Source organism: Poecile atricapillus, chromosome 1, assembly GCF_030490865.1.
Source record: "Poecile atricapillus isolate bPoeAtr1 chromosome 1, bPoeAtr1.hap1, whole genome shotgun sequence".
Classification (NCBI taxonomy): domain Eukaryota; kingdom Metazoa; phylum Chordata; class Aves; order Passeriformes; family Paridae; genus Poecile; species Poecile atricapillus.
In genome coordinates this window covers 23,796,659-23,819,320 of record NC_081249.1, presented here as the reverse complement: position 1 = coordinate 23,819,320, position 22,662 = coordinate 23,796,659, and the positions used below count along the sequence as shown (strand labels likewise).

At 36.7% G+C, this 22,662-nt stretch overlaps 1 protein-coding gene across 1 annotated transcript in view; it reads right to left on the bottom strand.

Moving 5' to 3' along the window:
* The window catches only part of MYO16 (myosin XVI), a 286,365-nt gene that overhangs the window by 203,594 nt on the left and 60,109 nt on the right, over positions 1 to 22,662 (bottom strand). Inside the window, exon 5 of the mRNA XM_058859396.1 lies at positions 8,269 to 8,377. Within this exon, the coding sequence (XP_058715379.1) occupies positions 8,269 to 8,377 (109 nt within the window). The remainder of the gene's footprint in view (positions 1 to 8,268; positions 8,378 to 22,662) is intronic.

Below are 22,662 nucleotides of genomic sequence, written 5' to 3'. Positions count from 1 at the left end.
GGGACCAGTACAAAGCAAAATACTGAAGTACTGTGGCAAACACCCATTGCACACACCCCCAGCAGCCAGTCTTACTAAACATGCAGGTCTCATTCTCCAATGGGCTTAACATTCTTAAGGAGAGGTCAACAGCATCTTGTCTTGCAAGCACAAATGTACATTAAAAACTTGCAACAGCTTTGAGAAGCCAATCTCTCTTCTCATACTTGAGTCTTCTCTCAATCTTATCTATATCTACCCTTCCTGCACAGAGCTGTAGATGCAGTAAGGCTCTTTTCACCCCACATATGATGAGCCTCTCTTACTCTTCTATAATTCAGAAGATACCACAGTTTAGAATTTGTATTTTTCTTCTGTGCAGTGTAGAATAGGATAGACACATTAAAACAAAAAACAAAACATGATACGATTCTTTAAATACTAATTTTCATTCATTGAAATATCCAGATGTAGGTATTATCTTTATTTTCTTAAAGTTTTAGAAAGACTTTTTGGACTGCTTATTAGATATCTTTGTAAACAACTTTATTTTTGCTAGATTACATTGTTCAATAGCCCTTGTGCTTATCACTTGGCATTAGGTGAATCTGATTTTCAAAGGTCAGCATATAAACAGATACATGCCAGCAACATTTACTATGTGAGAAGGGAAGCCAATATTTTCAGTTTCTGCAAAAGAATGTATACTTCTAAAACTACTCAGCCCTATAGCTCTGTCATGGGGTAACATTACCTTTAAGGTGGTTTTGGGAGCTAAGAAAGTTGAAGTTGCTGGGGACTGACTGGAGTCTTTTCTCCTGACCTGGTCATTACTGAGAATTGACAGCAGTTTTAACCATTGAAAAGGGAGATCAACTTGTGAACCCTATCTTAAGATGTAAAGTCAAGGCACTTTAGTTCTCTTTGTTTCCTGGCTGTGAAAGGTAACAGAGCTCCGGCTGGCCTCCCGTTCCCTGCCCAGGCCATGCAGCCCGGGCGGGGGCTGGGCTGGGCCCAGCGGCTCCCGGCCGGGAGATGGGGCCTGCGGGGCTTTGTCCCGGGCTCTGGCCGGGCCAGGCCGGTCCCTGGCTCGGCTGCAGTGACGGAGTTCACTGGGGACTGCCGAGTAAAGAAAGAGAAAAAAATCTGGACCTGCGGTGGGCCGAAACAGCGACTACACTCTCCAGAGCAGCCATGGGGAATTTTCTATCGCAGACAGCTCCAGCTCCTGCACCGGCAGAAGTCACAGAACCATCTACAAAGCCTGAGCAAGATTTTAAACTTTTTATTACCCAGATGAGACTTGCAGATTAATCCTTTTACCCAGAGAGAGAAAAAGAGAGTGATCAACATGTAAAGAGACTTTATAAAACTACCAGAGACAGTAAAGAAAAGAATTAAGTTTCAGAAAAGGTAGAGAATAAGAAGATGCTCTTATGAGCTAAAATATTTTTCTGTTAAAGCTATGGAGATGGACAATAAAGTCCTGAAAGAACTCCTTTAATTCATGACAGTATATAGGAAGGAATACAGTGTTCAAAGTGTAAATTTTGAGTAAAAAGTAGAGTGATTGTGATACAGTGAAGTGCTAGAAACAGTGAAGTGAAAATTTGAAGCCTTGGGGGGCAATGAGAAAACTGTTTTCTAGTGAAGCTCACAGAGACAGATGAAGAAGACTTTTTGAATAACTCATCCTTAAAATGACATCCCTAAACTCATGGCCCATACACACCTCAGAGTGATGTGAAATGGGAGGAGTGAACTCTGATAACAGCAGTTCTGGGCAGCTGACATCAGGGCAATAGAAAACTATAACAGAAGTAGTTTTCTTGTGAAAAACTCCATAAATTAACAGAAAGAGACTTCTGTTTCTCTACAAAGACTGGTGAAAAGACTGTAGCAGGTATTGGGACTGTTTTTAACCATCAAAGTTCCAAAGTTTTTGTCTCTCTTGTCATGTGAACAAAGGAATGGTGGGTAGTAGGAGACAAAAAGTTTTTTTCTGGAAGTTTATTCTGGTGTTCTTATTATGGTAGTTTGTTAATAAACTTTCTTTATTCCTTTTAAGTTTTATGCCTGTTTTGCTCTTGTTCTAATCCATATCTCACAGCAAGAAATAAGTAATTTTTTTAGTTACTGGTTTAAAACCACGACAAGCTCTAACCTACTGCAGCAGTATCAACTGATTGTTGCTGGAGGGTTTTGCCTGTCTGACCTTAAAGATATTATTACATATGTTTAGTGATAAATGCTAAATGCTTAGTTTCATAGACTGGCTTTGGCTGGAAGAGCCTTCAAGATCATCTAGTTCAATCACCCTGCTATGGGCAGGGATACCTTTCCCTAGACCACTTTACTCAGAGCCCCATCCAACCTGGCCTTGAGCCCTCCCCATGGTTCTGTGGGTAACCTGTTCCTGTGCCTCACCATCCTCACAGTAAGGAATTGCTTCCTAATATCTAGTCTAAACCTACTCTCAGTTTTAACCTATTGTCCCTGTCCCATCACTACATGCCCATGTAAACAGTCTCTTTCCACCTTTCCTATAGGCTCCCCTCAGACACTGGCAGGTTGCAACTAGGTCACAGCAAATCCTTCTCTTTTCAGGGCTGAGCAAGCACAATTGTCTCAGCCTTTCCCCATATGAGGGATTCTCCATCCCTCTAATTATTTTGGTGGCCTTTTCTGTACTTGTTTCTCCATGTCCTTCCTGTGCTGGGGAGCCAAGAGCTGGATGCAGCACTGCAGGTGGGGTCTCTCCAGAGTGGAGTAGAGAGGCAGAACCACCTCCCTTGACCTGCTGCCCACGCTGCTCTGGATGCAGTCCAAGGCACAGTTGGCTTTCTGGGCTGATAAGGTTTATTTCCTTCTCGTCTGAATATGCTATCAGAAGTGAATTTCCCACCTCCTCCTCATGTAGATATCAGAGTGACAATTCTCCCACTCTAGTGAACATGCTTTTATTCCTTTCTCATCTACAATAAGGACATTGATGATCCTTTCAGCTAAAATTACTTAAGTGAACTGTCTCAACTTCTATGAAAACAAAAATACCTTTTCCAATTTCAAGAGGCTTCCAGAATTTCAAGGCTTAATATTAATGCATTCATTTCTGGATATGCATTGCATTCTTATTATTTTATTTGTTATATTAATACTAGAAAACAGAAGCAAAATAAGTATATCACTTTCTCCAGTTACTTGTGTTAAATATCATGTCTGAACTGAGATCATCACAGATGGTATTTCTACACTGCAGATTTTACTGCAAGGTTTTAATATGTTATAGTTTTTTTGTTTTTTGTTTTTTTTTTTTTTATTTTTTTTTCGGGAGAGAGCAATAAAAACAGGCTACTCAACACAGGCAAGGGAGGCAGGAGCTGAGGGTGAACACAGGCCAAGCAGGTCACCATCCTTGCTGACCAGGGCACAGTCCCACAGTACACAAAAAAAGAAAATTTAGCAGGTCTGGGGATGGGAGTCAGGGCCAACAGCAGTCCTGTGATTTCCAGAAAAGTCTCTGGTGACAAATCCAGGTAAATCAAGATGAAGCAAGGGGTCAAGTCAGTGCTCCAGGGTTGGGGTCAGCAAGGATCATGCCTGGACACAGGACTACCTCAAGCAAGGACCTGAGACTAAATGTGGCTCCAAAGACAAAGGATGGGTGAAAGATTATGACAATGGTGCTCCCAGCTTTGCCTCACAGCTTGGCTCTTTCCCATCTGACAGCTCCCAGGTCCCAAGGTCATCACAGCTGGCCTTGAGCTCAAGCAGCCAAGCCCCAGGGATGAAGAAGAGATCACAGGGCCTGTGGGTGTGCTGTGGGTACTGATAATTTTTTCCAACTTGGTTAAGGTTATAGTTTCAGGAATTCTATATAAAAGTGAAAATATGCTTCTGATGGTAATTAATTAGATTCTTCCTTGATAAGTTATTTAAAAGGATACAGAAAGGGCATCCCCAGCTTCTGATGTTCTTCGCAATCTTTTTTCCAAGTCTTAGCAAAGCCTATTAATCAATGGGATGCCTGTTTTCCTTCTAGCATCTGTTAGAAAATTAGATCATAAAATACTGGCTATAATTTTAAATGTTAATTTCAGTGTCAAAAGTCTGCACAGTGAATGTAAAGGTTTTCCCTTTGATAGAAACATATGGGTAACATTCTGGAAGCACAAAAATATTAAGAGGAATCTAAGATTTCAAAGCTCCACAAGAACTAGAGAAAAATGAAAATTAAGGTAGCTCATTCACATTTATATTAGAAAACACAAAGGAAAGTGAGCATTCTCAACTATGACATTTTCCAGTATGTCACATTTTTCATGTGCTTCATTTTTTGAAAGGGCCTACTGACACATTTCATTTGTTCCTCTGTTCTCACTGGCAGCACCAACACCTAACCCCTACCATCAATTAAGCTGGCTCTGTGCATAAGATAGATTTTTTGTGTGTGATAATCTTATGGGTGGGTGGTTCCCAATCAACAAGAATCAAAATGAAAAAAACTTTGAGCCGCTCTGAGGCTGTTTTGTTTTGATTGCCTAGTTTTCTGTCAACCTACTGCACCAATACTGTTGAAAGAAAACTGCAATCTTCATTTTGGTTTTATATTCACAAAAAGTGCCAGAGTATTGAGAAACATACAATGAGATGTACTGTCCAGGTGTTGGCAGTTGTGGGGCGGTAGGGATGGGCTGTGTGGGGAGAGGCAGGGACTGTCCTGTCAGCTCCAGGAGACCCTCAGCAGGACACAGCTGAGTCTGGCAGCCAAGTGTGACCCATGGCAAAGCAGGCAGACACTCCTGAAGGAGCTCCATACCTGAGAAAAACCCACACTGGAGCAGAGGAAACGTGTGAGGAAGGAAAGGGGCAGAGAGAGAGTCTGCCATGTACCAGTTGCCCCACCTCCATGTGCTGCCTGTGTCGGTGGAAGAGTTTGGAGGGGAGAGGTGAAGCCTGGGAAGAGGGCAGGAAAAGTGTTGTTCTAATATTTGTCTTTCTGCTTCTCACTACCTGAGCCTATTCCAGTTGACAGTTTCCACCAAGTTGAATCTGTTTAGCCTGTGACAGTAACTCGTAAGCAATCTTGCTGTTCTTGTCAGGAATGAAATGGGCAAGCAGTTTTTTGGGAGCTTTTAGTCCAACCACACCAGATTTTATGGATAACTTCAAATTAACTTACAGTCTAAATCAAAAATATCTTTCCGTATATCTTCCTATCACATTCTAGATTACAGTAAAGTGTCAGGTTTGCAGTAAATCCTTGCCCACTAATTTTCTAAATTAGATTTTTCTGCACATGTCATATGTCCCATATGTTGTTAACTGTTGGCTTCAGGGAAATTCTCATAATTGTAGTAATTGACAAGTTGGCTATTTCTTGCTAATGTTAAAAGCTGTCTTCAGTGTAGGATTCTGTGCTAACATGTAGCTTTTTTTTTTTTTATTCTATCTACTGCTATGGGAGAAAAATAAATATTATTTCTTCTATTTTGCAGCTGAAGAGTAAGGCTTAATTCCCTTGCTACTAAGAATTTAACAAACAGCGATCAATATCTGCAAAATCTACACAATATTTTAATAGAATTAAAACATACAAAACAGACCAAATGGATAGGGCTTGCACATGATTTTGGCTCTATATGCAGTCTTCTGAGACACCTGAATATGATCTTTTAATATTAAGGGAACAAAACAGACCCATTATTCCTTCAGCTTGGAATAGCATAATGGATTTTGCTTAAGTGCATAAAATCCCCGTTACCATCAAAGGTCAATAACCTTTAACCAGCTATTTTAAATGAATTAGTTCCCACAGAAAGTGAATAATACTGTGTAAAATAGTTTTCAGAAAAGCAATACCCATTTTTTTCTCCTGTACCTGTGTCACAGTAGAAAAAGGAATACCATCTGTACCTTTGGGTAGATATGTTATTTAAATATTATCATTCTTCAAAAAATAAAAACACAACAGATGGTTTTATTTTGCTTAAATAATGATGTGCTACTGCATGGAACTTTCACAACACAACAGAAAAGAAAGCTATTGAACTTGCTTTGAGATGTGTGTGATATGTTAAAAAAAAAAAAAAAAAGCAAACGTCCAAATATTCTTTTTACAGATTCAACAACAAGGCTGATGTTTTTGGAACACAGAGTTATCCTACTGAAAACTGAAGCCTGAGGTCTTGGGGGACAAAAGAACAACTCTTTCTTTGGAAATGAATTACAATGAATGTGTCACCTCCTGTGACTTGTCAAATACAGAACCAAGAACTATCTGTCAATAATTTTTAGCTTATAGATGACTAGTGCAATCCACTATAAACTAAATATCAAGTAAAGAAATAAACAAAAATATTGCATTTTCTGAAGTATTAAATATTTAAAACAGCCTAATGAAAAAGGAGGAGACAAGGATCATATGCCATGATCAGAGTTTCACTGACACAGTTCTACAATAGAGAAACAGAGAATACACTGGCAGTCATTTAAATTTTGATTGTTCTGAAAGCCATCAATGACTCAAAAGATTTGCCTTAAAATATAAAGCTGTTATTAATCAAAACAATAGTTATGGAAGGTGCTAATCAGGTCTAGAATAAAGCAGGGCAAATAGTGAAAAAAAATCACCTTTTTTCATTATGTCCTAGTACAGGTGACTTTATGATATTTGTATCCCAAATCACCTGTTTTGTTTATGTTACATATTAAGTACTGCAGGTTTAAGATGTCTCTGAGAGCGAAGGTGGGGGAAGAAGAAGCCTCAGTTTGTGATGAGAAAGAGCCCTGACTCCTCCACATCCCACTCCTGGACTGCGCTGTCTGCAGCACGGACAGACAGCAGACAGAGCTCTCCTTTACTGTTAGATTTTAGATCACTGAGGCAGAGAAGTTCCCCAGACTGTTTGTTTCCCTTTTTCTTGGATCTGTGCAAGCCTGCTCTGGACTGAACACCCAGCCAAACCCCGGGAGCTCACAAGCCTGTGGCCCACCGGGGCCTGGGCCTCAGCACTTTCCAGCGCCAGAGGGACTGATAAGAAACTGAGCGAGCTGAGCTACACCACATGAAAAGGACTTTTCTGAATTTGCCATCTCATCGAACAGTGAGAGTTTTTATTGTTTGATACTATTCAATTTCTGTTAAATAAACAGTTTTTTCCTCTTTTCTCCAAGGAAATTTCTTCCTGAACCAGCTGGGAGAGGGGCTGCTTGAATTTGCTTTCTGGACGGACCCCATTCAGAGGTTCTCTCCCAAATTTGCCCTAAACCAGGACAAACATGAATCATTAGACAACAAATATCTGTGTTTTTCAAGGCAATGAAAGTTTTAGAAGCTAATGGCTTCTTTGCCATTAGAAAAATCCAAAACCAGACCTATGAAGACACTGCCAGGCACTGAGGAAGCAAAACATTAGAACATGTAATACACTGGATGTGTGCAGTATAGGACCTGACACTGTGATTTCCTTGACACTTTCCTTAAGTGTTCATTAACAAAATATAATTTAACTTAGTCTATATTAAAAAAGATCCATATATGAAGAGAGTGTTGAAAATACACTTCTTTACATTATACTTCATCATATTTGCATAATGCCTTTTCCTCAGTGTTAAGATGAGCCACATACAATGTTAAGACAACCTCTCACAGTCAAAAGCAATTCTAGAAATCTTGCTTCAGAATTCTTGCCTAAATTTAGAACTGATGAGCAACAAATCTAGTTTTTCAGTACAAGTCCTGTCATCAATAACATATTAAGCATAACTCATAATACAATCCTAGATACAGTATTTTCACAATTAAAAAAAATCCAAACCTAAACCAATACTAATATTTCTGAATGAGGGATAAAGTATCATATGCATTTTCATTCAAATTATTTGCAAAGATTTATTTATTTAGCAGTCTGTCACTTGAAAACAATATTCTCTGAGACTACAGATCAGAAATTAAACAAAATGTGAAACCTAGACCTTGAAAATTAAATTAGTTGTTTTAAAAGCTTCTGTACCACTTCGGTTTTTCTACTTTGATTTCACATTCTAACATCTCCATACAAAAGGTCAAAAGCAGTTTTGACTATGACAACACCCATTTAACCTTCATTAGTAGCTACAATTTAAACACACTGAAAACGTTTGTGGTTCCAAATCACCTTCCTCCCCTTCATCCCCAAACTAATATAGTTCAATTGGCTCTGGTGTGACTTACATCAGATCAATACACATCCTTATCATTTTTATGACATTCAATAATGTTTTCCAAAAGCTGAAGAGCTGACTTACCATTTTCTTCCAAGTACATCAGAAGGATGCTGCTGGATTCAGTCCCTTCTACAGCATAATCAAGGGCAATATTTCCATTAACATCTTGCAGAAGCACATTTGCTCCAGCCTACAGACAAGAATTAAAAGCACTTTAGATTTTTGTAGTGAAATCTCAAAACATGACTGGGGTTCTTACACAATCCCATTCAAAAACATTTCAAAGCTGGGGTTCTTAGACAGCAGGCTGATTATAACCTGAAACAAAACTAAACACATAAAAAAGCAAAGACAAAATGAAGGACTCATGAATGTTAAAAAAGCTGGCTTTGTTTGAGACAGCTGACACTGTTGCTACACTAGCAGTCCAGTCTGGCTTTGCTACACAGATGTCTGCATTACTCATTGGTGAGTTCTGGAGCCACCACCATTTGCAGCACAACACTTTAAAGTCAGCTGTCATTGACTACAGTCTGCCTTAAAACACTCCACCAGTAACCAGCAGTGGTTCAAAAGCAGCACAGACACCCCTGCAGTAGGGATGGGCAGACAGCTGGCCTGGCTAACCTCGTCAGCTGGCCTGGCCTCTTAAGGCCTCATCCATCAATCGAACCTCAAAGAGAACCATCTATTGCTAAATAAAATTGCCATTTGTCACCAGCTGAAGACAATGACAGTGAGCTTGATAATTTTAACTGTAGTCTCAAAATAAGCCGGGCTGAAATTTCTCTTAATTTTCATTCAAAATTCAATATAAATGAGTGACAACTAAGAAAAGGCCTTGGGGGTAAGAGGTGGTGAAATGAGCAGATTCATGAGAAGCTTGAAATGAAATCACCAACATGACAAGAAAACTTGTATTTTCTGTGTTAAATATTGTCAATGTAAGAATTTATAGAGAAATATTTTTATTTTTTTTTAGTAAGAAAGCTCTCATCCTTGAGAATATCATAAATGTGTGGTGGATATAGAAGCTTACATTACTAGTTTTACATTACTAGGGTTACATCATTATCTGTTACATTATTAGTGAATTGTCATGTATCTTCTTTAAGAGGTTGTAACATTAATTAAGTTCAAATGTTCTCTCTATGGATTTTAATGGCAAGGAATTATGAAATAAGTGTAACCTCAGGTAAATTTAATTATTTTGCTTAACAGCTTGTATGATAAAAACTTTAGCTAATAAAAATGAGAAGTGCCAAGGACTGCCTTAAAACCACAGCAGCAGAGGTCAAATGTAATATGAAATTATGAATAGAAGACATGACTGCTTTTTTCAGGAGCTTTCTCTGTAAGTATTGTATCCAAGAAAAACTTGCAATAGGCTCAGGTCCTGGCTCAGAGTGAAATATGACACAAAAAACGAGCAAGTTCATGTTGGCTTTGCATTATCAAACTTGAAGCTGAATTGCTACTCTGAGGTGATCTGAATTTCCAACACAGTGACCAGGGGACAGACAGGCATCAAAAATGACTCACCTCAACTGCCTCAAACATCTCTTACATCCTGTTATACCATATACTATGCAGCAAAATAACCTGTCCTACAAAACACACTACTTTCTTCTAGTCTTATCTTGTTGCACTGACTGTAAGGGGAACCTAGAGAGCAAATTTAGATTAGATGTATACCTTCTGAATATTTTAATGAAATTAGATTAGAGGATTTGACTCTCATGCTTAGTGACAAGGAATGGAAGGAGAATTAAAAGTGTAAAATCTTAAATTCATTATAGTGCTATGAAAATAAATTTCTACTGTCTGTCCTGCCAGATAAAAAAAAAAGGTGGTAAGAAATCAAATAAAGGGTGTATCTAAAGATCATAGTATCTTTAGGGGATGGTTTAACAACAATTTATTGCTCTTGTTTCAGTACTAGGAAGTATGATTTTTTTTTGCTTTCTACTCACTGACCCATGAGAGTTTGCTGGTGAAGGTAGAATTGTGGAAGCAAAACAATTTTATCTCATTACTTTGCATATAACAAAAACCCACAAAGTCTTGCTGGTATCTATTCTGCTTTACATACAGATAATCTTCAGGTAATGTCAAAAGAACATTTTCTCCTGTGTTAAGAAACCAAAAGACCTCTGACATATCAAATTCAGGAAAAGTAGGATAATTACTTTGGTCAGCAGCACACTTTTAATTAATTTCTAAGATGTAATATCACAGAAGGAAGGACACTATGGAATTACTCAGTTCCAAGTAATTTTTATCAAGTATTTCTATATTAGTTAATTTCTTGAGAACAGTTTGGTCAAGTTTGGTGAAAGTTATGGCAGCAGCTATAGGAGAAGCTCTCAGAATTTAAGTAAAGAAATAACTCTGTACAATTATGCACATCTAAAAGTAGGATCTTGCTTTAAAAATAAACATTTTATGGGTTTGGTAATAGGCATTTTTAATGCAGTGTATCATCCCTGCCTCCCAGCTCTGCACCATCTGTGAGCTTACAGAGAGCGTGCTCTGTCTCACTGCCCACATCAGGAATGAAGACCTCGAACAGGACAAGAGCACTGTTAACCAGGGGTCTACCAGACATGTGGGACACACTGCAGGTGGCAAACACCACCAATATTGTACCTTATTTAGATTCAGATGGCCAGGACTGTGCTAATGAACTTGAGTGCTCTATTACATATACAACATGTACAACCTTGTAGGCCAGACAATAAGAAATCCAGATGTGACTAGAGACAGAATTCAGATTAACTGAACACAGTCCTACTTTGTTCTTAGGTTTCTGTTCATAGCTCTTGAAGAAGACATGAAGAAAACTGCCCCCATGCTGCTGATATTAGTTTACAAATTTACATACATACCTTGTTTATATTCTAATGCTATTCCATATTTATTCCATTTCAATAGAAACTGCTTGAATTCTGCATGTGGTGCTCAATGTATGTGAAAAGTTATTGGCTTATTTATTCTCAACACATCCTCCTTCTCAAGTCATTTCTCAATAAAAATGATAAATGTTTTGCAGAATTTTATGTAATATATCCAAAATATACCAAAAATATTTTTGAAATAATTGCCTGCAATGATTAATTGTTTCTATTTTAGAAAGACTACAGAAGGAACATCTTTAAATATATTATTTGAAAGTGTTCCTAAAGACACCTAGTTAAATACACCAAATGCAAAATGCAAGTGCATCTGCGCTATGCAGAATGACATCCATATGTAGATACAGCAAAAGAGATTGAACTCTGGTGATCAATAATAACTGAGTAGTCATTACCAGATTTACACAGTATGCCCACATAATCAGAAACCTGAGCCTGCTGCCAAAGAGAAAATACCTTTGGCTAGTGAAAGGGCAAAAGATTTCCTTTCTAGCTCCAGTAATGATGATTCAAAATACTTCAATTTTTATTAGGATCACACTTCTTTGTATTTTTTATTTCTGTTTCAATTTCTATTTACTTATCTGTAGAATCTCTGATGTTTTCAATGTTTTAATTTCAGAAAACCAGGGTAGAATAGCTAATTTCCACATAAAGTGGTGACCCTAAATATTATCTAAAGAGCTCAGGAGCAATATAGCTGAGGCAGGTTAGATGTGCACAGTTCCAGAATACCAATCTATGAGCAGACCCACATTTTTTTGCCAACACGATGCAGTTTAAGCTGACTTCCCACTCAGTGGAAGAGAGATTAACAACTTCAGATTCAGTCAGCGTAGAGTACGTGATACACTGTACATCCCCACTGCAACTCATCCGATGATTGCATCTTTGTACAGCTAAACTTGGAGCTAATTTAGGATAGTACAGGGAAGAATACTGCTTTTGCTTTACAGGGAGTAGAACTCTTCCGCCCCAAATAATGTTCCAAAAGATGGGGAAAGAACCAAATAACTGCAGTCTAAGCACTACAGGAAATTTTGATTTGCAAGAATATACAAGAACTAGTAACTTCATGTCATCATCACATGACAACAGTCCTCAACAGTGCTCTGTCCCTATAGAAGCTATGCCTTGCCCCCTGGGAGAAGCACTCAAGTATAAATGCAGTCACAAACTCTTCAGAGTATGTTGCTCTATCCCATGGATCAGTGTCCAAATTCCCACTGGTAAGCTAAAAGTTAAGTTTAGTTCACATTCTACAGTTAGGAAGCCTAATTAGTGATACTATTAACTCAGAGGCAATCAATAAAATCAACCTCTCAATCTTCTTTTAATAATTAATTGATTCTAAAAATCAATTGATCATGCATGGGGGCATTTTTTTCATTAAGCATTTAATTTTTTAGAAAGTCTTAAAGCTTCCTTCTGTACTTATTATTTTCTGGCCGATATTCCTTTCTACTCTTTCTTGTTTCCAGTGTTGTGATGCAACTTATGATTCCCAAATGAAAAATATATTTACCTACCATTACTCAAAAAAAAAGAACAAGAGCCCAGGAATCTCCATTCTGAGGAATGTGTCCTTATTTAAATATTTAAAATGATTTCTTTCTTTCTGTCTCTCTGAAATCCACAATATTTTTTGTATCAGCAGAGTAATTTTATCCGGATAGGTGAAAACCATATGAAAAGCTGTGGGCTTAGATCTTCTCCAGATATCTTCAATATTCTGGGACAGAGTTGTAACCACTGGATTGTATGTCCAGGAACTCAATGCCATCACAACAATATGGACAGCAGTGTAATCTGATTTAGGCATTGTTTGAGAACTTTTAACTTACCGAGGCTCCCCAGGGACCTGGGAGAGATTTGGGCATTTCTCTGCCTAGATATTACTACCTCTTGCTTACCCTCCCAGCTAGGATGTCACAGGTTTTGCACCCAGAAAACATTGTGCTCAGAAGGGTTTCCTGGTGGAACTGCTTTCTGAACCCAAGTTAGCCTCAATCTGCTTTAGGTGGAAATTGGGCAGATTCCTGAAAGTCTGACTATGATTCATTGAAATTCTTGAAATCCTTTCTTCTGCTGCATACCTTAGATTATTCTCTCAAACCTGTGGGCCACACAGGTTATTTAAATATTTGAAATAACTAAGTAATTTAGTTTTATTCATACAGTAGAAAGTCCCAGGTGCATTATGAAATATTTTTCATACAGAAACGATGACCCAGCAATTGCTTTTGTCACCTAGGATTACCACCATTGTCTTCATGAGGTTTTATGAAGGTAATCAGAAATACAGTAGACCCTGAGGAATATGTGAGGATATTTTAAAAAATAAAGAAGAAAGAAAGAAAAGAAAGAAAAAAAAAAAAAAAAGACTAAGGCAGAAAAAAATAATAATATACCTGTTTCTGAGGGGAAAAAACCAAACCAAAACAAACAACCTAAATTTTCTCATAATAGGAGGCTTCTGCACAGTTCTTACAGTGGTTCAATTGTTCTATAATATGCTAGCTATGTGCAAATTGCGCAGTTACATGCCAACCCCATCACAAAACCTGACTTTTTTATACCTACTTATATTCTTATATTAGTAATCTATTTTTATTCAATTCCACATAATTCCATATGTATATAACTTATATACATACAAATGTAGAAACATTTTCATAGTATTCTCTCATCTATGTTCATCAATTTCCTGCAAGAATAGGCTAGTATTTTTTTTCATTACCAGCTTGGACAAGTCACATTTTTGCATTTTTTTAAAATATAACCACATGATTTACAAACCACACCATTTTATAAAATGTCAATTTTATATGCCATGGACATAGACCAAGATTAAATGTAGTTATTCATAAAATATTTGTGGCATTTCAATTCCTGTGACATGCGTAGATTAGCTTTTCCCCCTTCATTGACCTACTTTTTCACATTAATTCCATGGAAAGGTTTTGCTTGTTGAAGGATATCCAAGGTTTACACACACATACACCTGCATGTGTGCCACAGTTACTGTTGTAATTGTACATCCTTGCCAAAGCCCTTAGTACACAAACAGTTAAAAAGAAAGCAAAAGTAATAAGGACATAAAGCTTATTTATTTGAGAATAAGGAAACATACAGGAAATCCCACATGCTCACAGGCTCCACGGTGCCATGCAATCTTGCTCTCTAACCTCAATGGCTTGCATAAATTTTCATTGAAGATACCAAATTCCACAAATCTAGATGACTCCTCTTTGTAATCTTCCTAATAAGGCCTATTAGACTTGCTTGAATCTCAGTCATTAACAAAACAAAAGGAATAAAGTTGGTTTACACAGTGTTGTGTTTTAGGTCATTAGCACTGGACACCACTTTACACAAATTCATGATTCTGAACAGATGAGGAAGAGTTCTCAAGGCAAAGCTCAAAAAAAAAAAAAAAAAAAAAGCAAAAGACTTCTAAAGACTTCACCACATTAGCAAACCACAGACAACAAAATAAAAGGTTAAGTGAGATTGAGCAGCTGCTCTCAGTTCAAAACCATGTCTTCCTTCCAACTGATTTCAACAACAGATTTTCTGTAGGCAGAAAATTATTTCACAGAAATCACAGCAGCTACTAGAAGATCTGGGGGAAAAAAGTTTCTAGTGATTACAATTATAGATCCTCCACTGACAATTCCCCTACCTGCTGCCATCATAACTGAGTTTTTCTTGCTTAATAAGAAGAAAACTGACAGACATAAGCTGAGTAACCTCTTCTGTGTTCTCTTTATGAGCACAAAACAATCTAGAAAATATTTTACTAAATCTAAATATTGTCTCTCAGAACACTGATTGCTTTCTTAATACTTTCATTTTAACTTTTTTTCCACATAAACCTTCAAGGAAGACCCTTCCCCATGACACCACAGATTCTTAAGATATTTGTGAGATACACACTCCAGAGTAAAGAAAAGATTCCTGTTCCACAACAAAACATCAAAAGAAGCCCATGAAAAAGGCTGATTCAGGACTGTAAGTCACCCATGAAGGATACTTATTTCTAAATATTTACTTTTAGTCTTCTTCCCCCTGGGCTTGACAAGGAAATGAAAGGGGATCACAAACATTCATAAGCTATTTACAAAGATATGCAAGTTCAGTACAGCCCATGACAAACAGTACAGTCACCTCAAAGCTGCTTTAAATTCAGTTTTGACTTTATTGGCACTTAATGTAGCTCACCAAATGAAAAGAAGAAAAAAAAAAAAAAAGACAACATACTACCCTTGTGGAAGACAAGAGTGTGTCTGATAGAAAATCATTCTCCAAATAGGGATAGCTGCTGCACAGCTAACCCTAGCAGGCTTCTTCCTTTCATACATCTTGAAGAAAAGCAAGTGGAAATTTCACCAGTTCAAAAGCAATCCATTAAAATCTCATTCTTTATAGGGAAATTTCCATCACAGCAATCTGAGGGGGACACACCTGATATTTTATTAAATGGGAATTTCAGTTGCTCCACACTGATGATTCGATCTTCAAAGTATTATGTTTTACAAATAATAAACTATGCCTTTTCTTGGGCAGTTAAGTTGCTTTCAGTTAGTTAAATTCCACACCAAAACACCACCATCCCTCAACCATAATGGATGCCAGACCTAGGCATAACATTTCCAAAATACAAGGTTTTCATCAATAAATTCTTATGTATTGAAACCAGAACTACTAAAAGCACTGAAGAAATGAAAAGGGCCTCATTAAATGGGAGTTTCCAAACTGAAAATATTTTCTTCCTTTCTTTCCAGAGTGTCTCTTAGCAAAATAATCTGAACAAGGACCCAAACTCCATAACTATATATAAAAATTAAGAACTAAAATCTGTGGATCACAAATCAAAGTAACAACTGTTAGGTACACTAACAAATGTTTCATGCATGCCTTACATGGGCTTATGTAGCTATAGAGAAAATGCAGGGAACAAATCCTCCTGCTCAGCTGATTTCCTTCATAGTAGGGCATCATGTTAAGGTGTACTCATGAAAACAAATTCTCCCTTAATGCAAATAGGAAAGACCTCACTTCCTTTTATGTGGACATGCAGAGAGCACAGTTCTGCAAACTGGGCTGGCCCAGTGCACTATTTACAGGACTCCTTCATAACCTTGAATCAATGGTTACCTGCAGCAGGAGTTTCCCTCTCTCACATAGGGAAGATTGTGATGATCATCTGTCTGCAATATTTGTTCCATTTTAGGGCTTTCAACTTGTAAGAGTTGCTACTGTCTATAAACCCATGCCTGCCACATTACTAAAACTATTCTTTCACACGGAGTAGGAGCTGTCTGCCATCTGGATGAGCTTAACTTGTGCTATAATAAAGGTCTGAATTCATTTTCAGCATGCCTGATCCCACCCACATCACAAAAACACAAACACACAAAGCTCAATCCCTTATGTCTGTGACAAGACAGCCTACAGAATCAAAGCTGAATTCAGAGCCTTATAAGTGCCCTCCAGGCATATGAAATAAACTGAACAGGATAAAACACATATCTCCAAAAAAACACTTCCAAGAAATCAGGGGATAATGCAGTGCTGAAAATTTTATGCCAATACTTTTACATAATCGCTAAAATAAATGCATTTCCATCAATACAAATTTATGTTATGCCTCTACTACTCACTTATTTCCATCATAGGTACATGTTAAACCAGTCAAGGAATGATCATATAAATGCAGTTTGATATTCACTCATCCTTGTGTGAGTAAAGTATTTCAGTTGCTCTGTGGATAAAAGTTCTTTGATCCATGGCACTCCTGGGTTCCATGTTGCAGAAATGGGCACCAAAATCTGAATATGCAACTTAACTGTTCATCAAAGCAGACTTACTTGTTACAGTCTAGAAATTAAGATTTATGGGTGCATGTCAAAGTGCATAGAGAACATCAGAATGTTCCAGAAATCCCAGGTGTGTATCTCTCTGACACACTGGGTAAGAAAGGATAGAAGTACGTGCCACTACAGTGTCTGTTCATAAAAAACATCATATCATTGTATATATATAAGACGCCTACAGAAATACCCAATTGTATTTGAAAAAGTACTTCTTGGCTGTTGAATTACTTCAAAAAATAGTAAAAAACCAGTACTTTAAAGTCACCAAAGTTCCACTACCATTTTGACAATCATTTAGCTCATGAATAAGGCATTTTCCTCCTTAAACTAATAGAATATAGGCAATGTCAGATCATAGAAAAGATTTTCAGTAGAGTTAAAAAAAAAAAAAAGGCTTTCATGGCACATATTACAGATTGCTTGACAGGCATAGTCTGTTTGACAAATGCATGCAGAAGATAAAAGAATTAGCACTGATGACTGAAAACGAAAGACCAACATTTTCCCATCTGTTTGTGTACCATGGGGACTTAAACTCCGCCCATCAGCTGGAAGGCATGAAAAAGGCGAAGAAAATCCCACTCAGTTCCAGTACTGAACACTCCTGAAAACACTCTAGAAGTATAGCATGTTTGCAACAGCATCTTTCAAAGTAAAATACAACTAAGCATGCTGTTATGAAATAAAAAGTTAAAACCTACATATCCAGAAGCAGTCAAATAAAAAGTAATTTCTCAAGTTACCACTATTTCCATGTCCTAAAAGTACAACATTCATGAGGATTGGGGAACACTTAATTAATTCTAAAGGCATACAGATTTGTACTTGGATCTTAATCAGACAGTAAGCTGTCTTTCCTGGTGGTTCTTCATATTCTGAATCTTTGTACACACTACCAAAGGTTTCTTGGAATTTAAGGTCTTAATTCCTAAGCTAAATATAGTCTGATGTCCTTGACTTAGCTTTGCCTCAAGGAATTGTTCTTATTTTCTCTCTTCTCCCACACAAATATCTGGAAACACTGAGAATAACTTGACTAGAAATTGAAAGGATGGAATTATTTCTGTTGAATCCATGTCTATATCTTAAATTCCATACTTCATTACGAAGTTTTTCAACAACTTCAACTGATCATTCTTAAAATCATGAAAATCTCTACCTCAAATGCATGACTAAATTTTGCCATACAATTTGAACACTAATTGCTTCAGCCTCAGTGTGTCTTTGTATGTAATCACTGCTGGGTTTATATCTGTGAGGAAACAGGCCTCAATAACAATATTTCTTCTCCTGCTTTTATTGGCTAGGTGTGCTTTGCCACAGTGTAGGGCAAATGAATCTATAGTTTCTGGTGTGACAGCCCATGGGTAGAATGTTCAATTCTAGGGCTCCCACATAGCTATGAGTTTAAACACCCAGTTCTCCAGTCTCTGCACATATGCTTCATTCAACCAGAAATTACACAAACCCATTTTTCTCTTAGATATGCACTTGTCTTAATACAATATCAATATTCTACCTGCCAAAGATTCTCCTTCCATTAAAAAAAAAGGTGTTACATTAGAGAGCAGCTAATGAAGAATATATATCTATTTTTCATCTCCAAAGCCAAGTATGACAAAAAGGAAAACAACTGTGTTTCTTTCTTACTTTCCTACTTTATGGAGGCACCTCTTGGTTCAAAATACGTGTTGCACATTTTCAGCGAGGGCTTCTCAGAGACAAAAAGATGAGGAGGTATCAGGGTATCAGAAGGGCTCTCAGACAATGAAGACCCTCCTTTTATCTTAGTATGCAAAAAAAAAAAAAAATTATTTGAAATAATTACATGAATTGGATGTACCTCTTTGAATGTCACAAAAATAAATTATAATAAGTTATAAAAATAATACTTTTAACTATTTTAAAACCATTTTATCTGAAAGCATGAAAAAAGATTCAGAATACATTTTCTCACTGAAATTTCATATTTTTATTGAAAGTGGACATAGACTAAAGAATTGAAGAAAACTAAACTTGTATGTTATATATCACAAAAAAAAAGTTCTCTTTGCCTAGAATAGCATTCTCATTATGTTCTATTATTAAGACACAGCAGCAAAAATCCAAAAGATCAGAATGAGGTCAAAAAAAGGGTAGTTGAAGTACAGAAGGAGGGGTATTTGACTTGATATTGCCAGCTCTCAAATTATTTGGCAAGAAAAGGAAATTAGAAAGGAAACTTCAAAGAGCATTGATGACTAAAGACTAAAATTTCCCCATCTGTTTCTGCACATGGGACTTGCAAACTTCCCATCAGTAGCAAAGCTTATGGAAAAAAATGAAATTATTTGAGCACTGAATGCCTCTGATAACAGTATAGAAGGACACTTTCTTCTAATTTTATTTTAATTGTAATCATTAAAAATTATGACAGGCAGACAGAAAAATGATCAGTCCCTGTCTTACATACTTATATAATACTCCAACAAAAGGTCACTTTTTGAAATTATTGCCTTTTATTTTTAGAATAGAAAGAAATTCTCCTTCACACAGCAGGGACTGTGCCTTTGGAATTGTCTGTCAAAAAGTCCTTTAATCTGACACCACAGTTCGAGTTAACAGTTACTCTATAACCATTAAGCAAGACTGTAATTACATAAGGTCAAACAAATCTCATACTTTAGGAATTAAGAAGATCACTCCCTGGGGTTAGCAAGAACAGTCACTTGTATACAAAATTGGACAGTTAGTAAGGCATAGCTTTATTGTAGGCAAAATGGAGATAAGAAGCATCCTTTGATGGTCCACTACTGTACTGATAAGTACAAATAAAATATAAGACATTGAGGTTAAAGTTTTACTAATATGTTTCCTTACGCTATGTGCTTGTATGTATATACATATATATACATGCATATACATGGGGAAGTAGTCACACACACACACACACACACACATATACATATATATATATTTATACACTCCAAACAAAACTGCAGGAGAAAGTTCTGCCTAGGAGCTTCACTTGAAAGCGTTTCCACCCTTGGCCCACCAGAGATGAGGGCAGAACAAACAAAAGAAACATATGGCTGCAAAGAAGGGAAGTTGATTTTGATGGTTTGTTAAAGATGGAAAGTTGTTTTTTGAAGAGCTTGTAGTTTATAGGTTCAGTGTAAATAACACAAATGTGGAAAGTCTAAGTAGAGGCAAACCTCAAGGCCCTGTTTAACATGAAGGTCTTCTCCTTAATCTCCATGGTTTGGGAAGCCATCTTCCTGTCTGTGCACACTGTCAGGTACATGTCTGTGTGTTTATGTAACTTTTGAAAAATAGATGCTGACTGTTTTGAATTTCATTCTCCAGTCCATTTTGAGATTACATACACACACACACACATATGTGCATAGTGTGTATATATATGTGTGTGTGTATGTGTGCAAATTAAATACAATTGAAATGGCATACAAATAAATAGCACTACTTCAGGTATAACATCAGATCTTACCATTTTATTAACACAGAAAAAAGTCAGAGCCCATGTAAATGCATATACACACACAGTAAAAAGACAATCTGTACTACATGACTCTGGTGTAAAAACCAAGAGATTAAACAGTATGCAAGAAACGATAGCTGTGTACACCATATAGTCTCTGCAAAGATAAATGTATCATGCAAGGAAGTAAGAATACAAAACTGCTATTTTAACTCAGTTAATTTGCATTTTTGTACTGAGACAGATTCATTGTGTTGATTGATAACATCAATGTGTTCCCAAGTGTACAGGGAAGGGACTGTACAGTAGCTTAATCTGCACTCTGGGTGATGCTGTCTTGCTGGTTAGTAATTAAATCTAGATCTTCTATAAACAAATCATCCCATGAAATACCAATTCTATTTAGGGAGTTTAGTGTGCCAGTCACCTTAATACAAAACTGGCTTCTCAGAACATCAGCATATAATTAGAGAACTCACAAGTAAAGCAGAAAACTCTATTATTTCCCTGTTCTTGGGTAATGAACAAAGTGAAGTAGACAAGAAAATCTTCCAGTCATAGTCAGTAGTAACTTGCTGTGTGGGACAGCAGCAAGTTGGTCCCTAATACAGCTGTGGGGGAAGTATACACTCCATGCCAAATTTTGAAATTGATTATATGAAAGGAAAAACATATGCTTATAAATCCTACCAATACGAGTATAACCACAGCTGACATTTATACATTAACTAAACACAAGACTCCAGGTCTATTTGCAATAATTGGTCTCTGTGGATTAAAATATATATATAGGAAAAGTGATGAAATTTTACACAAAATTGAAATAAATACTTTAAAGACAGAATGCTAGGCCATCCATCAAGGATTTATCTCTGTGTTTCGTCGGACAAATTTTTTTCCTCATGCTCATAGAGTGTAATTTTAGCAGTCAATGATGAAGTATTAGGCATTAATCTATCAGCTGCCTATCACCTTGACAAGAAACCATTGTCCATAATCATTCCTTTACCATTCTCTGGTCTTCATCTCAGAAAATGAATTTTTCCACCTTCCAGTACTGTCATAATTTTAAGGAACATCCTTCTTCCCAATAAATGCAAGTCAGTAATTTTGCAGTATTCACTTTAATTCAATGAATACCTTCCATTACTTAACACTCAGAAAAATATTATTTACTATATTTTAAAAATTCAAAATATATCATAGTTTCTAATGGGAGTAATATGAAATTTAAGACAAGTCTGATTTAATAAGCTTCAACTTCAAATAGTTGAAGATACAGCAGTTATTCAGAAAGAATATAAAGGCTAGTTTTCTCCTGTGCTTTCATAAGCCAGCTTTTATATATTTTCCAACATCTTTTTAGCCTTTCATCCTTGCAGGCAGTAACCACATCTTCCTCAAGCTCATTATCAAAACAGAAAAAATAAAATACATCCAACTTTCCACTATTTTTCTTTTCATGACTTTAACTCCTACACTTCACTACCCAACCCAGTCTCATTATTTTATATTGTTCTACCCTGAACTGAATTACCTACTTTTTCCACACATAGACCACACCAATTATTCTAGATTTGGAAAGTTAATGCTTTTTCTCCACCTTTCTAATTCTAACTGAAAAGTCTTCAAAACACATGTGCAAACGTGAGTTTTTTAATGACCTTCATGTCACCTCATTTATTAGCCCCACTAACCCTGCACTGTTACAATTTACCTAAACCATCTGCTTTCAGTATGTAAGCCAGGTTTTCCTGCAGCAGTTTTCTTTCCAATGACTTTACACATCAATCTTTATGGTGGCATATCGAGGTAAGTTGTCCTTGAACTTTTGATAGATTGTATCAGTGCTGCATTTTCCCCTACTAGCTCACTCAGAAATTCAAGAATTCATGGAGGTTCATTTGATGGTTATTTTTTCACAGGTTCACACCCCCAAGCCCTTTTAAATTATGCATTGCAAACTATGCCAAAGCGATATTTCATTCCAGTATTTCAGAAATGAAAACACACAAAAAGCCATAGACTGAGAGAGTAGGCTGTTGGTTTGAGTGGTTTGGGGATTTTTTTTAACATTCGGGGACAGTCCTTACACAAATAAATAATATATTAAATAATATAATAAAATAATTTTTCTTTTATTTATTAATGGTACCATTTTTAATTATATTTTTAATGAGAAAGATTGTGATGAATACTTCAT